Source organism: Python bivittatus, unplaced genomic scaffold (assembly GCF_059951505.1).
Source record: "Python bivittatus isolate LINGU-HERP-01145 unplaced genomic scaffold, Pbiv_v1 ctg000610_np1212, whole genome shotgun sequence".
Taxonomy (NCBI): Eukaryota; Metazoa; Chordata; class Lepidosauria; order Squamata; family Pythonidae; genus Python; species Python bivittatus.
The window spans coordinates 7,866,856-7,881,695 of record NW_028277088.1 but is presented as its reverse complement, the minus strand read 5'-3'; the positions used below and the strand labels follow the sequence as shown (position 1 = coordinate 7,881,695).

The following is a 14,840-nucleotide window of genomic DNA, read 5'->3' as shown; positions in this document are numbered from 1 at the left end:
AATTCCACAGACATCATGGCCATCGCTAAGGATTCTGGGCGTTGAAGTTCACCCATCTCAAAGTTGCTCAGGTTAGGAAACACTGACCTAACCCAACCCCTCCCCCCCAAAAAAGCCACCACCTACATTGGCAACCTCTTTAGGACCTGTCATCTTTGGCACTGCTTCTCTTTTATCTGGATCATTTTCTCTTTCCCTTCTCTCTGCTGCCCTTTTGAATCTCTTATCTGGTTTGCCTCAGACATTTCAGGATCTAGCAAATTATAGATGATTACAATATTATTTCTTTGGAACATATTTGTTTTGTTTTCAGGAGAATAAACGGCAAGAGGATAATATTTATCCGCAGCTGCACGCCCCCAGCTTACCACATGGCAAGGCTCCAGATGGTGCCATCACAGGCACAACCAGTGTTAAAAATGTGGTTCCTATCAATGTACAAGAGTTAGCCCCTGAATAAAATAGCTGTTGTCATCTGTGCCATTGATGTTGCACATGATACTGTTGGGTCCAGAGTTTCTTTCCAAGAATTATTCTCAGAAGAAAAAACTACAGAGAGGTTCTGGCCCAGCTATATGTTAATATTTTATGGTGACAAGATGTTTGGATGTCTATGTAAGCATGTGCTTTGGAATACACTTTGGCTATAAACAGCTCTCTCAACATTCATGTCAGTTTCCCCTGTCCTTACTGTGTTTTCTACTGGGATTTCTCCGATGAGGATTTCTTTTCTTTTACTCTCTACAGCATGTAGGGCTCTTGCTGATGAGTTGGCGTACGACATCAAGAAAATCGGACCAAAGAGAACTGTAAATTCGGGGACATTTCGAATCAACCCTGATGGTACACGAGGGAAAAAAAAGGTAAGAGCGAGAGGAGACCAAGCTCTGTAATTGCTAAGATGTGCAATTATCAACCACTTATCCAAACAGCAGTTGGTCTTTTAATCTTCTAGCCTTTCCTGGGTTAGGCCAGCAGCCACTAAATTGCTTCATTTTCCTCTGGGTCTCAAAATCATCTCTGAACTTGAAATTGAGGTATTTTCTCTTTTTCCAGGGCCTTTTTTGAATTTTTGGATGGGGGCTTTTAAAAAATGTTGAGAATGGGGTCTTGTGGCATTCATTGACTTAAAGGGAAGTCCATCAGAACCATAGAGGCATCTAAGAGATGGGAAAGGGATGTGGGTAGGAGCCTCACTTATTATTACCTCCTGCGTATCTTTTGGGTATCTTCACTCACATGGGAGTCATCTGCTTGCCCTGACAATGTCATCTCATATTGTCCCGCAATTTCTTCAGTTTATCCTGCTCTCCGAGAATGGAGTCCGTGGTGGGGCTGCTGTGGGACTCCTTTGCCCTAAGGCCAAACCACAGAAGACCACAGGCAAATCTGCCTCAATCATAAGTAAAATAGTGAACGGGAGTGAAGAAGTTAAGCGTGCTTATGAAGAGTGGTTCTGGCATGCACCTCCTCCAAGATTCCTATGCCTCTGAATTTTGTAAATGCAAATCTCAGCTCAAAAGTAGGATCCGTGTGCATTTGAAAAGAAGCATTTTAAGATAATGCACATCAGGAAACATCTAGTCCCCAAAATACACTTTCAGAAATGCGTGCTTTAGAAGAAAATCGTTGGACATATCAATCATTTTGTATGAGCCGGGCAATATAGAAATATCTGCAGATGAATAATGATGCACGTTTTAGGAGTGAAATAACAAAATAACTCCCTTGACGGGATCTGAACGTTTCAGAACCACTCAGAGAAATAGTTGGGCACCAAGTGGGGAGCTATGAGTAACCAGAGAGAAAGGAGCTGTGATATGAGCTCACACAGGAATAGGAAGCAGAAGATTATAGCTGTGCAACCTTTGCCCCAGCCTAAACATATAAAGAGAGCATGTGAGGAAGCTGTTTGAGCAGGGACTCTCAGGAGACGCAGAGGCCCAAGGTGGTCTAGCACTGTTCTTCCAAATATTCTGTCCACTGGGGTGCTTTCTTCTAAACTTCTACAACCAGCACACAAACACGGATCACTTTCTTATTCACTAGAAGTACCACTTTTTATTTTTAAAAAATCCTGAAGTTGTAATAGAAATATAAGTGAAAGCAAGATAAAAACCAGAATTTTGAAACGTAAAGAAAAATACACCCCCCTACATACCCAATCCATTACAACTTAGAAACAAATATTAAGAGAAGTTATGATAATAATGGGGGGGAAACCAATGTAACAACAGTTTTTAAGATGTATAAAACACTTCAACGTTGGGCAGAGTGTCATGAAAGAGATGGCGTTCCAGGAAATAGGGGCCATCGTAAAGAAGGTTTGTCTCCACATTACCACTGGTGGGCAATTTGCAGGTGTCAGCACAGAGAACAGGATATCCTCTAAGGAGAGTAGGTTTCTGAGAGGCTGATGTACTTTAAGGCAGGGTTCCTCAACCTTGGCAACTTTAAGACGGGTGGACTTCAACTCCCAGAATCCCCCAGCCAGCCTTCTGGGAGTTGAAGTCCGCCCGTCTTAAAGTTGCTGAGGTTGAGGAACCCTGGTTAAGATATCCTTTTAATGTTTTCTTAATGTACACCAAGTACCTTTGACCCTCTGTTGGCCTTCAGTTTCTTTCATCTCTGGCTGCCAATGACTTGCTGGTAGAGGCATTGCCTCTGACACACAACTCCTGATGCACACAGATTCTCCTCTAACCTCTGACACATACATACCCATCCCTCGGTTCCAATGTATCTCTTTCCATTGGAGATTGGGTCAGCAAATGCTCCTCTGGGCAAGGAAACAGAAGAAACAGTGATCGCAGCAAAGAATGCAGGATCTGACTCTAAGTATGGAGACTCCTCTAGCAAAGGGTGGTCCCAACCGAAAAGGGGATCTCAATTCAAGACTGTGCACCCAAAAGAGGAACTCACTACTCAGATTCAAATTCTCCAAAGCTGCTTGCTTGTCACTATTCTTAAGTTATAATCTGCTGGATTGGTGGGCATTTTTTTACTTTTCAGGGGAACACACTTGCCATAGATAGGTATAGCCAAGACATCTCTGTTCTTACAGACAGGTTTAAGGTATCCTTGACAAATGGTTGTCCTGTTTATTCTTAAAACTGTTCCCTGACGGTGGTTTTATGTTTCTAGTGTGCAGGGAAAGTTGTAGCCCATGCAGGCAGGTGAGCTCACTGTACCAATTATGGAACCATAAGTCCTTCCAGGCCTATACTTCAAGCTGTAATACAGAGGCTGTATTAGTGAGAGATGAGTACAGTGGCAGAAATCTACTCTCTGCCAATCTAGGCTCATCAATTGATGATTGCTACCTTCAGGATATTGGTCCATTTCTTCCAGCTTTTCCCAGCCTGGTCCGAGGCTGAACTTCTGCAATTCTCAGCTTGCAGTTGGCTCTGTTGGATGGGAGCTGGTCCTACAAATTTGGAGGGCACCATGTTGGGTAAAGCTGATCTGTTCAGGCTGGCAGCGACTCTCTAGGATTCCACACACCATCTCTTTCTCCTCACCTGTTACCTTTGGGTTGAATTTAGGAATTTCGGCATTCAAAGCATATTTTCATCTCCTGCACAGCCGGAGAATTTGTAGGTCTCCAGATGTGATCGAATGACAGCTCTTAGCTCGTTCGCTATTAGCCTTGCTGGGGGTTGTAGTTCAGGAGCATCTCCTGTTCTCCTCTGCTTTCCTTCTCCTTCCTACATCTAGCAAGAAAATCAGGATGAACCTGGGAAGGAAGAGAAGAAAGAAGGATATGGCAAATGCTAAGAGCAAGTCTGTGACCACCTATTGCTCTGATCAAAGATCAGGTTCAACTACAGTACTCAAGAATTTATTTATAGATCTGGGTCACAAAGAGCACTCCTTTGACCAGGGCTCCAGGTGATGTTGGCCAGACTTCTTAGTTTTTAACTACTTCAAATCTGGCAGTCAATTCCAAATGGCAAAGTAGGGCCATTGTTAAACCTCTTCTCATATATAGGGTATAATGGTATTATATAATTTGGTATTATATAAAATGGTATTATTTTATAAAGGTATGTTCCTTTTAAAATGTACTGTAAATATTGTGCAGCTCCTTCTGTTTTTAACTTCTTTTTCACCACTCTCTTTTTTCTCTTCTTCTGCCAAAATGCGTCAAACACCTGTTAAAAATAAATGTGTGGCAATTTGCCCAGCAGCTCTAAGGATCAGGGTTCTCAGGAGCCTTCTAATGTTGAATGAATCAAAGGGCATTGCATTGCCGTCAAGGTCAAGCTGGAAAAGGACCCTCCACTGCTTCCCACTAGTGGTAGAAATGACTCTTTACCTTCAAGTTCAGATATTCCACCAATTCAAAATTAGGGATGTCGAGATTGATCTAAAATCCAATCTGTGTCAATGTGCTGACTTCATTCTGACCAGTTTTCTTGAATTATTCTTTTTTTTTAAGACTGGACATTTCAACTGTCTTCATTCACATTTATTATTACTGTATTGCCCCCCTTGTACGTATACTGCCCAATCAAAAAGGCTCAGTTTACCAAAATTATAAGAAAATCATATGTAATATGTGTGTTTTGTATACATCATTATTTATTAGACATATATAGCCTCCAAATCAGAAAGACTAAGACACAGTCTTAGATGAACTCCCCCAATAAATATGAGTTTGCACAAAATTTCCCTATTATAAATAGTTGTGAGGCAGCTAACCAATATATCTTTTTTTGTGTGCTTCTTCCCCAAAGACACACTGCTTTCCATGAAACTGTTGAGCCAAGAATGATGGATGTTTCAAGAATCCATGCCTTCCTTCTGTCTGTGGCTTGACAGAATCTGTGTCTTCGGGTCATACAATTTTGCATCAAAAGAAATTTTGCAAATGCAATTAGTAATTGAAAAGAAACTAGATTATCTCAATCTTCAAATTATTTGATGGCCCAGAATGGCCTGCCGTATGTTTTCGTGGCCTATGAACGTGCAGACTTTTGCATCTGAATTGTTTGAATCTTTTAGGAGTGAGGAATGACTAATGAACAGAGAAACCCTCAGCTGCTGATTCATCACAACCAAAAGCAAATGTTTAAAATCTCCCAAAAAAGCAGACACACATGACAGCATCTGACTGTAATGAGATACGAGACAAAACCAATGCAGATTAATTCAACCTGAATGGCAACAAACAGCATTTCTTGTTTTCTGAAATATGCTACAACTTGCTTCACTTTCCTAATTTATAAACTCCATTCCCATAGGGGTTAAAAAAGTGCAGAGCAGATAGTTCTGAATCCAATTGTTCATTAAGGATAATGAAATTTTAGTTCTGAGGGATATATGCCATTCAAACTCCACCATCCATATTTTTTGTACAGGTTTCACATTTCAGCATTTTTTAAAGGACCAGGCATGCCAACCCTTGAATGATGCAGCATAGCATAGAGACCTAAATATTTTCTAACTGTGACTCCTTCTCATCCTGATTATGGCCCCTGGGGAATTCCAGAGGCAGTCTCCACTGAAGATGAAATTTACTCTTGAAATCTAATGTAATATGTGCTTGTACATACATTTCTTATGCCTTTTCAAGTTGTCTTCTACTATACTGTTATACTTAAAGCATGAGGCCCACATTGAATATCATGAACATTGGTTCAGTGCAGGTTGGTAACTAGATGTTTTTCAACTTCGCAGTCTAGGGCTAGAAGAAAGTAACTGGCCCAAAGTCACCCACCCAGCTTCCGTGTCTAAGGGAGGACTAGAACCTGTGTCTCCCTGTTCCTAGTCCTGTACCACTTTAACACCATAACCGTTACATCATATCAGCTCTTGGGCTGAGAGGGAGGGACTAGCCCAAAGTCACCCTACCAGCCTCCATGCCTAAGGAAGTACTAGAACCTAGATCTTTGTGCTCCTAGTCCAGCACCTGCCTCTCAAACAAATAAATATGTGTGTGTGTGTGTATAGATGAATTAATCTACCTTATATTAAATTAGATATCTGATTTCTGATCCATCTTGCCCATATCAAAACTGAATAGCAATGGCTCTTCCAATTTAATCAGTTTTTCCAGCTTTCCCTAGATATGAAGCTTGAGACACTGGTAGAACCCATGAGAATGGAGGCACGGTAAGAACATGTTGGGATTCTATCAATCTCCTTTGGAACTTATTGGATACCATAATGGAAGGGCTTACTTTTGTATCTGAAAACATTCATGCAATTTAAGTTCCTGCTATCTGCAGATGGTAGCGCTGTTGCTGAAGGCATGCAGATTATCTTCATGAGTGTCTGTAAGGAATGGGTTCTTCATGCCTAGGTATGTGTGTGCAAAAGGATAGATGGAAAAGGATGGGTGGTTAGGAAGGGAAGGGCAGCATTTAGTACTCTGATAGTCGTGATTTATTATTTTTGTCCTTGAAGGTAGACGATCTTAATGATTTATTATTTTTGTCCTTGAAGGTGGTTGTTGTTTAGTCATTAAGTCGTGTCCGACTCTTCGTGACCCCATGAACCATATTGCGCCAGGCCTTCCTGTCCTTCACTGCCTCCCTGAGTTTGCTCAGTTTCATGCTCATTGCTTCAGTGATGCTATCTAACCATCTCATCCTCTGCCGTCCTCTTCTCCTTTTGCCTTCAATCTTTCCCAGCATCAGGGTCTTCTCCAAAGAGATCTCTCTTCGCATTAGGTGACCAAAATATCTGAGCTTGAGCTTCATTATTGATCCTTCCAATGAGCAATCAGGGTTGATTTCCTTTAAGATTGACTGGTTTGACCTCCTAGCAGTCCAGGGGACTCTCAAGAGTCTTCTCCAGCACCACAGTTCAAAGGCATCAATTCTTCGGTGCTCGGCCTTTTTTATGGTCCAGCTCTCACAGCCATACATTACTACTGGAGTCCTTGAAGGTAGAAAATCTTAATGATAATGTTTGGAAGAAAGCTTTGGTAATAAAATTGCAATTAAAAAAAGGAAGAAGGCTGTGATAGAGGTGTAGCTCAGCAGAAGAGTACATGCCTTAGAGGAGAAGGCCTTCAAATGAGCAGCAAGTAGTTTGGGAACTATGGCTGGTGTGGGTCTTCCGGGCTGTGTGGCCGTGTTCTGGAAGTTTTGTTTCCTAACGTTTCGCCAGCATCTGTGACCGGCATCTTCAGAGGGCAGGAGCACAGACAGTTTGGGAACTACTTGCTGATCTCAACATGGTTTAAAATGATGACAAAGAAAATGACTTTCTCCCTTACCCCCCAAAGGCTATACTGCTAAGAAGAATATTCTTTACAAATTAAAGAACACTTTTTCCAAAAGTGTAGTTGTGAGAAATGGGATATCCCCATATCTTCAGCAACAGTAGTACCAACAACAAGAGGAGAGAACTCAAAGGATATTAATGTTTTCCCTTAAAAAAGAAAACCTTCGTTCTCTATTGGGTGGCCATAAGTATGACTTCTAGTCTGTCCTTCTCTCCCTGACATGCTACTTAACTCTGTATAGAAGATCATTTGGTTATGTAAACTCCTATCTGCACTCTGCAGTGGGTCAAATTAACCCTACACTGCCCTTAAATGAAGGCATTCAGTTACAAAACTTCATCTAGAGAGGCAAATATAAGTGGGCTTTTTTGGTATATCTTTGGGACTGAACTATGCTCCTGAGCAGATGAAAAGGTTACTCCACCAACTACTGACTGGAGTGTTGCATTACAGTTAAGGAGTGTTGGGCTCAAATTCCTCCTCTAAGCATCGAAACTGACAGATTGAACTTGGATCAGTCATTCTCTCTTGGCCTAATTCTACCCTACTGAAGAGTCTTGAAGCAGCTTGCAAGAAAATGGCAGAAGACAAGCAAACTTACAAGGATCTTAAGAGAGGGGAACCAGGGTGCTACCATCTAATCCATTCAGCCTGATGGTGGAGCAAATCTTTATCTGGGGTTTGGTAGAAGCCAAGATACTGCTTCTTCTGAAAATCTTTGAGGGATTGGGGGCAAGTACTTTGAGTTCTCTTAGCCCAGGATGGAGATAGTTGGTTTCCAGACTCAAAGATATAGGAGACAGTTATGTCAATAGGCAGCTGCAAGCTTGTTCATTACTGGTGAAGAGATCCACCTCCTTTCCAGATCATAGGAAGGCTGTTAGAAAGAAAATCAACAAGTCTTCTCCCTAATGTACCCAGAAATGTATTGGTTCTAAATGGGAAATAATTTATCTGGAATTCCTGTAATTTCTTTAATTTTTTGAAACAAGAGCTGGATTAAAAAAAATAAACCAAACTGAAGCTGGTGATATGTCAGTAATTCCCCCATCAACCTTTAAATCTGGGGTGGTCAGCTTTGGAGACCACAGAAATACTATCTTTAACTTTCATTTGCTGGGCCAGAAGCTACACTCCAAAAGGTGGAAGAGGTCAGGACAAAACCTGAATTTGGTAATCTTCATATTTAAGCTAAATTAATTCAAAACAATGATGACAACTATTTCCCACATATTTAATAGTGGCCCCTTCTGTCTTATTAGAAAATTATAGTTCATCAACAACTTTGCTAACGGGGTGATGGGTTGTGGGGGGGTTGTACCTAAAGCTGCCTACACATAAACTATGAATCATAGGTGTGGGAGAAACACTCAAATGCTCACTCCTGAGAGCCTTAACTGTGCAGCACTCCCGTGTACCCATCTACAAGTTTGGAGAAGTTTGTCTCTGGTTTTACCTGTCTGGTTTTTGGAAAATGAATGTTCCTGTGCCAAACAGAGCAATTCAGAGCAGGAGGCAGTGATGTGAGGGAGAAATAACCGTCTAGATCAATGCATTTATTGAAGTCTTTCCTCTGAAGTTCCTTCTCTTTCACTCTGGTGCGTTCCCTCTCTCTTCCTTCATGAAGTTGTTTTCAGTGTTTAAATCAATCATTAGGCTCTGTTTATTTCGGCAAAGGACATAATTCTTTGGAGAAATATGTCCAGTCCCCAAGGCTGTCATAGGAACATGACCTTTGCTACCTGTAAATGTTGTGTAAGACGCCTGCCTTGCCTGACAGCTGGGGTGATAATCCGCTTTGTCTCTCTTAAGTGATAGCTGATAAGTCTGTACAGAAACCGTTGGCCGTATTTTTTCTCCAGGAGGTTAAATTACCCCGAAGTGAAAAATGTAGAGGAATGCAAGTTGGGTTCAAAATATTTATTTTAAAAGGGAATGGAGTAATTGTTACCATCCAATTTAGCAAAAGCTGGGGGGGGGGGAGCATAATCTAAAGTAATCAGAAAACCAGTTTTTCGAAATGAGATTACTACTTAGGAAGTCTTAAGATGAAATTATATTTAGGAGAGGAAGTTTTTGCGGAAGAGGGAGTCAAGGCTCACAAAAAGTAGACGGCTCGTTCCCTTCCCATTTCATGGTGATATAATATATTTACCCAATTTTATTTTATTTTATTTTTGCTACAGATAGAGGGACACACAAATATGCTCTCGGGAGCTGGTGTATTTGCAGAATATATATGCATTTCCATGTTCAATAATATGCACACACACACACACATAAAAGGAAAATTTTAGCTAGCAAATGACAACAACAGTTGTTATGAACATTCACATCATAATGGTAAAACATTAAGAAAAAGAATGATAATAGTAGCTAAAGAAATCCTAAGAATATTATCATGACGTAAATAGGATATATTTATTTATAGAACATTTTTTCTTGCTTTTTTGTCATTAAAGAAATAACAATTAATAGATTACACACAAACACACACAAATACATTTTGAGTCGCTACACCCAGGATTCTCTCATTCTACTACAGTACAAAGGGTGGTTTTTAAAACTATTTTTCACTGACCTTCCTTCTTTTTTTTCCCTATAGTTTGGTTTGTTTAATGTATAGTTTAACTGCTTTTCCCAAGGCAGCTTGCAATATTAAAACATACAATTCAACAACAATTGAACGACGGAAGATCATAAAATGAGTTTATTTTTTAAAACATGAACTAGAAATAAAAAAAGATGAACATTAAAGCTAAAGAAAATAAATATATTTTAGAAGCTTTTAAAAAACTTCGATCTGGAACTCTTATTGCAGTGAATTCTGTTGCCATAAATGCCATGCTTCAGACCTTTACACACCATTCCTTATTTAGAGGCATATTATCTTTTTTCTTTAAGTGGCGATCCACTATACTCAGATCGTGATTTCCATTTTTTTTTTTCAAAATGGACCATTATTTTGGTCTCTTCTAAGCTTCAAGCTAACCAAACAGAAGCATATCAAAAGGGACAGAATAATCTAAAATGATTCTGATGATTTATGATCAGAGTCCTGAAACTTGTCACTTAGGGGCAGCACTAAAAGACACCAAATAGAATTTCTTTACTGGAGCAACACTTCAGTCACCTTTGCAAAGGAAATATTTGTATGAATCCTCCAGGCACGTGTCTGCGGGATGCAGCAGATGAAAATATCTGGTCTCGTCAGTTCCCCATCTCCTCAACAATGATGACCACATTTCAGGAGCTTATGAATTTATTCTCCAAAAGGATAGAAAACAGAAGGCAATTTGTTCTGTTTTCTAAAGTGGAAAAATCTGAAAGCCCACTACGTTGGCTGTTTTTACCGAGTGCTTTTGATTGCAAGACATGCTAAATAAGAATACTGCAGAAGGTGAGATTCTGGTGGCCACAAAGTAGCGAGTAGACAAATGTCCTGCTATTAATTATCTGCCTTCCTCTCGTTCATGATGTATTTCCAGCGTGGGTCTGCAATGCTCGCTCTTGAACAAGAGCGTAATCCTTTAAACAGCTACCCTACATAATGCTTTGCAAATGCATACGGGATATGAATTCCTTTTCCTCTTCTGTCGTGCACGATCACCGGAAGAACTTTTGCAGGCATCCAGAATCACATTAAAGGGTTGAGTCCATTGCAGTATTGCTTTATTATTATTTTTTCCTCTCTCTCTCTCCCTCTCTGGCTAGCAAAGGAGGATGGATGAATGGGGTCATGCGCCAAGTCCCCTGCAGTTCGCCATTATTTTTGGTGAATAAAGGATGGTTAAGGTTGAGTGGAATGTCAGCAAACCTTTCATCCCTCTTCCTTTCAGCTGTCTGTGTTCTTATCCACAAGCCATACAAAGTTCCTGGGCTGGGTTTTCACATCCATGGGCAGCTGGTTCCTTCTGCATAATGGGCAAGACTGGGCATTTGCTTTCCACGTTTGCAGAGAGAGAGAATGCCAGAAGATTTCTATCACAATGTGGTCAAGGTAGGATTGGCCTCTCTTCCCCCATTTCCTAAGGAAGGCGCGGGGCCTGCCATCTCTCCATGGAACGGTGGGGTTGAGAACATTTAATTTCAAAAATAGCGTACCTGTAAGGGAGGCCAGAAGGTGGAGCCGTGGCAGGCCAAATGGGGACTGGGATAGGTCAGAGCCAGAACTGGTGAGAAAATACATGTGTCTTTGTGTGCACGTGTGGGCATGTGCATCTACGCACACTTGCATACACACTCCTTATGTTTTGTTTTAATGGATAACCTCAAGTTTTAATACTGAGGGGGAGGGAGAAAAAATGCTCTCTCTCCACATTCTTCATACCTTGTGTGATTTTATAGACTTCTATCTATGTCTTTGCTTCTGTTTCTTTAGGTATTGCTCTTCCTCCCTCTTTCAGCCCTTTGGCTATTGTAGCTGCCAGATGTAGACCAACTAGACCCATATCTTCTTGCAAATATTACTGTTCCTTTGTCTTTTTAGGGTGGATCTTAGTCCTCTTGCAAATACCACTGTTTTTCTCCAAAGTCTTTTTTCACCCGGCAGATCAGCCGTTTGGGTGTCTCAGAAGCTTGTACCAGTGTAGGTCCGTTCTCTGAGGATGACTGGAGGACAGCCTAAGTATTGTGCAATTCCTGAGGTTGTTTATGCTTATAACGCATTGCTTTTCACTAATTACACAAGCATGGCAAACCTTGTAAAGCAGTGTTTTTCAACCTTGGCAACTTTAAGGTGTGTGGACTTCAACTCCCAGAATTCCCCAGCCAGCACGCATCTTAAAGTTGCCAAGGTTGAAAAATACTACTACTGTGTAAAACAACTGCTCTGCAGTTGAGCAAGACCTGAAGTCTTTGATGCTACTCAGGTGACACTTCAATGGTAAAGTAGGAATGTAGGAAAGATTTTTTTCTTACCCTGCAAATTGTGGTTATATCCCAGGTTATACTATCTGCAGCATCTAATCTCTGGACATTTGTCCATTGCTACCGTTTCAACTTCCCAATCACTCAAAAGCAGTTTGAAGATGATTGGCAATCATCTTCTTTTCTGCCAATCTCTAAATGCTAAACATTAAGAATAAGCAGCAAAGAATGTCATTCAGTCATTGTTCCATTCCAAGCTGTCACAGTTCCCAGAATAACAAAAATATTCTCTTCTGCTCCCTTCAAAAGGAAAATAAGATAAGTGATTTAACCTTTTTTATTTCATATTAGGTGCTTATTTTGGTCATATCCAAAATCCAAGCGCTTCCTATAAAGGAGAGTTGCCAAACAACCAAGTCACCTTTCCCCTTGAAAGACCACTAGGGCTGCTAAAATAAGGAGCTGGGAGTTCCTGCAAAGGGGGAAGCTGACCACTCAGACATTCCATTAAAATCAAAGTATTTCAAAGGAAAACAATATAGTTTTACTGGGTTTTCAAATGCACAAAACGTGGTAAGAAATTAATTAGCTCAGCTCATAAAGATCAACCACTCTGGAACAGTTGTGAAGTCCTCATGTGAAAGTGCCCTTAATTACTTAGGTTTCATTTACTTCTTCTTGTAAGAAATCTTCATTTATTTTTTCTTGTAAGGCAAAAGAACACTTACACTAAGCAAAGTCGTGTTCAGATCCTCCTGCAAGAGAACAGGGTGTGTGTGTATGTGTGTGTGTGTGTGTTTGTGGTCCATGTCACTTGTTGGAAAATGGAACAGTTGGGTACTGAACCTATTCCTCTGCAGGGCCAATAAATGCAGAGACTAATGTATACTTCCACAGATCAGGAAAGGAATATTAGCCCCCTTGAGATCTGCTTAATCAATCAAGATCAAGCTACAGGGGGCAGCCTCCACTTGGCCTTGCCTGGATCCAAAGGCTAAGCAGGGCCAGGTCCGGTTAGGACTTGAATGGGAGAAGATAACGAATTGCAAGACTGTAGACTGGACTGGAAAATCAATCCCCTCCTGTTAAAAAGAATAATCCCAAAAGATCACTGCTGTATTGTTGCCAAGAAAACTACATGGATGTGTTGGTGTAATCACAGAATGTCAAGCCTGACTCAAGAGCATTTTTATATACTGTAGAGATCTTCTCTAATCTCAGTGCCAGCCTAGTATAAACTCACCCACTGCAAGGTTTCCTGCATCTCTTGTGCATTCAGGTGCACATAGACATCATTAGCTGGAAGTACAAGAAAAGCCATGACAAAGGAAAATATTATATGGGAATTTGGCAGGGTGCAACAGATGCTTATTACCTGTCCCGTTCTTGCTTTCTTGCTTTAGCAGTAAGTAGGTAGTTTGTTTATGGGATTGACAGAGACGCGTGGAGTCTGCTGGTTTTAGGCGCTCAGAATCCCAGTGATTTAGTGCCTCCATTGTTCCCCAGAGCCCTTCTGTCTGGAAACTCTGAGGATCTCAAAAGCTGAAAACCACTTCCTTGTATTCAAAGATGGCTTCAGGCCTCTTCAGCAGATCTCTTAAGGAACTCAGCGTAGGTGTGACATTTGCAGAAGAGCAAAGCTGAAGCAGAAGAAAATATAGTTTGCATTTGGATTGCTTTGTCTGGCTTTTGTCTGCTTATTTTTCACATGTTGGACAACTTACAACTAGAGATAGTAAGTATCTTTAAGCAGCCAAGGCACAATGCACAGGAAAGGAATATTTGAACTGAGTTTCGGCTGAAGTAGACAATGTTATGTGTAATTGCATGTTGGGCTGAACAATCCTTCCTTCCTTCCTTCCTTCCTTCCTTCCTTCCTTCCTTCCTTCCTTCCTTCCTTCCTTCCTTCCTTCCTTCCTTCCTTCCTTCCTTCGGAACTATTCAAGTACTGAATAAATGTGCATTAACAATATACCTTCTATGTTATCAGCTGTTAAAATGTACTGACAATACAGCAGCAACAACTAGTCAAAGTCAGCCAACTTTATATCCCATTGACTTCAGTGTGAAACCGAATTTGTTTCATGTTAGATCAGTGGACCTGAAACTCCCTTCACTGTGACTGGATAGCACCAATCAATCCCACCTTATTCTAGTCAATAATCTGATCAGATCCCCTCATTTTCATTCTTGGAAGTGAGAGGAGCATCTTATCAGTTGTCAGCCTGGGACCATGGGTCGCCCTAAGATAGCATTTGTAGCTGCTCCTGCAGAATCTACCATTGGTGTGGATACACCATTATTGTTCCTTATTATTCATGTAGTGAACAAGGCCCCGTAAGGACTGGGAAGAGAGATGGGGAGAGAGCAGGGATCATGGGTGGAGCTTTGTATGGTATTCAATAGGTTTAGTTTGATGAAATCAGCCCTATAGAGAGAAAAACATAATATGCAGTTAGGATGTGTGTGATTCTTTAAAGAATTAAATAGCTACTGTGGAAGTAGAAGGATAAAGTCAATAACTTAGATGAAATTCTCACACCAGTACTTTTAGAATTACTGGGCGCGTACATGCCTACCTATTACTCTTCAAAACTCACAAAGAGCAGAAACTGGAACATTTGTGGGCCTCTTCCAAATAATCTGTCAAAGAGGAGAAAGTTTGTAGCGCTGTGGTACCTTTTGTTATGGAATGAAAATCACAGGTTTCTTGCTAGGAACAGTTCTGTTTTCT

At 40.8% G+C, this 14,840-nt stretch overlaps 1 protein-coding gene across 1 annotated transcript in view; it reads left to right on the top strand.

Moving 5' to 3' along the window:
• Window positions 1-14,840, top strand: part of CNPY1 (canopy FGF signaling regulator 1) — a 47,590-nt gene that overhangs the window by 18,919 nt on the left and 13,831 nt on the right. The window contains exon 3 of the mRNA XM_025175238.2: window positions 748-863. Within this exon, the coding sequence (XP_025031006.1) occupies window positions 748-863 (116 nt within the window). The remainder of the gene's footprint in view (window positions 1-747; window positions 864-14,840) is intronic.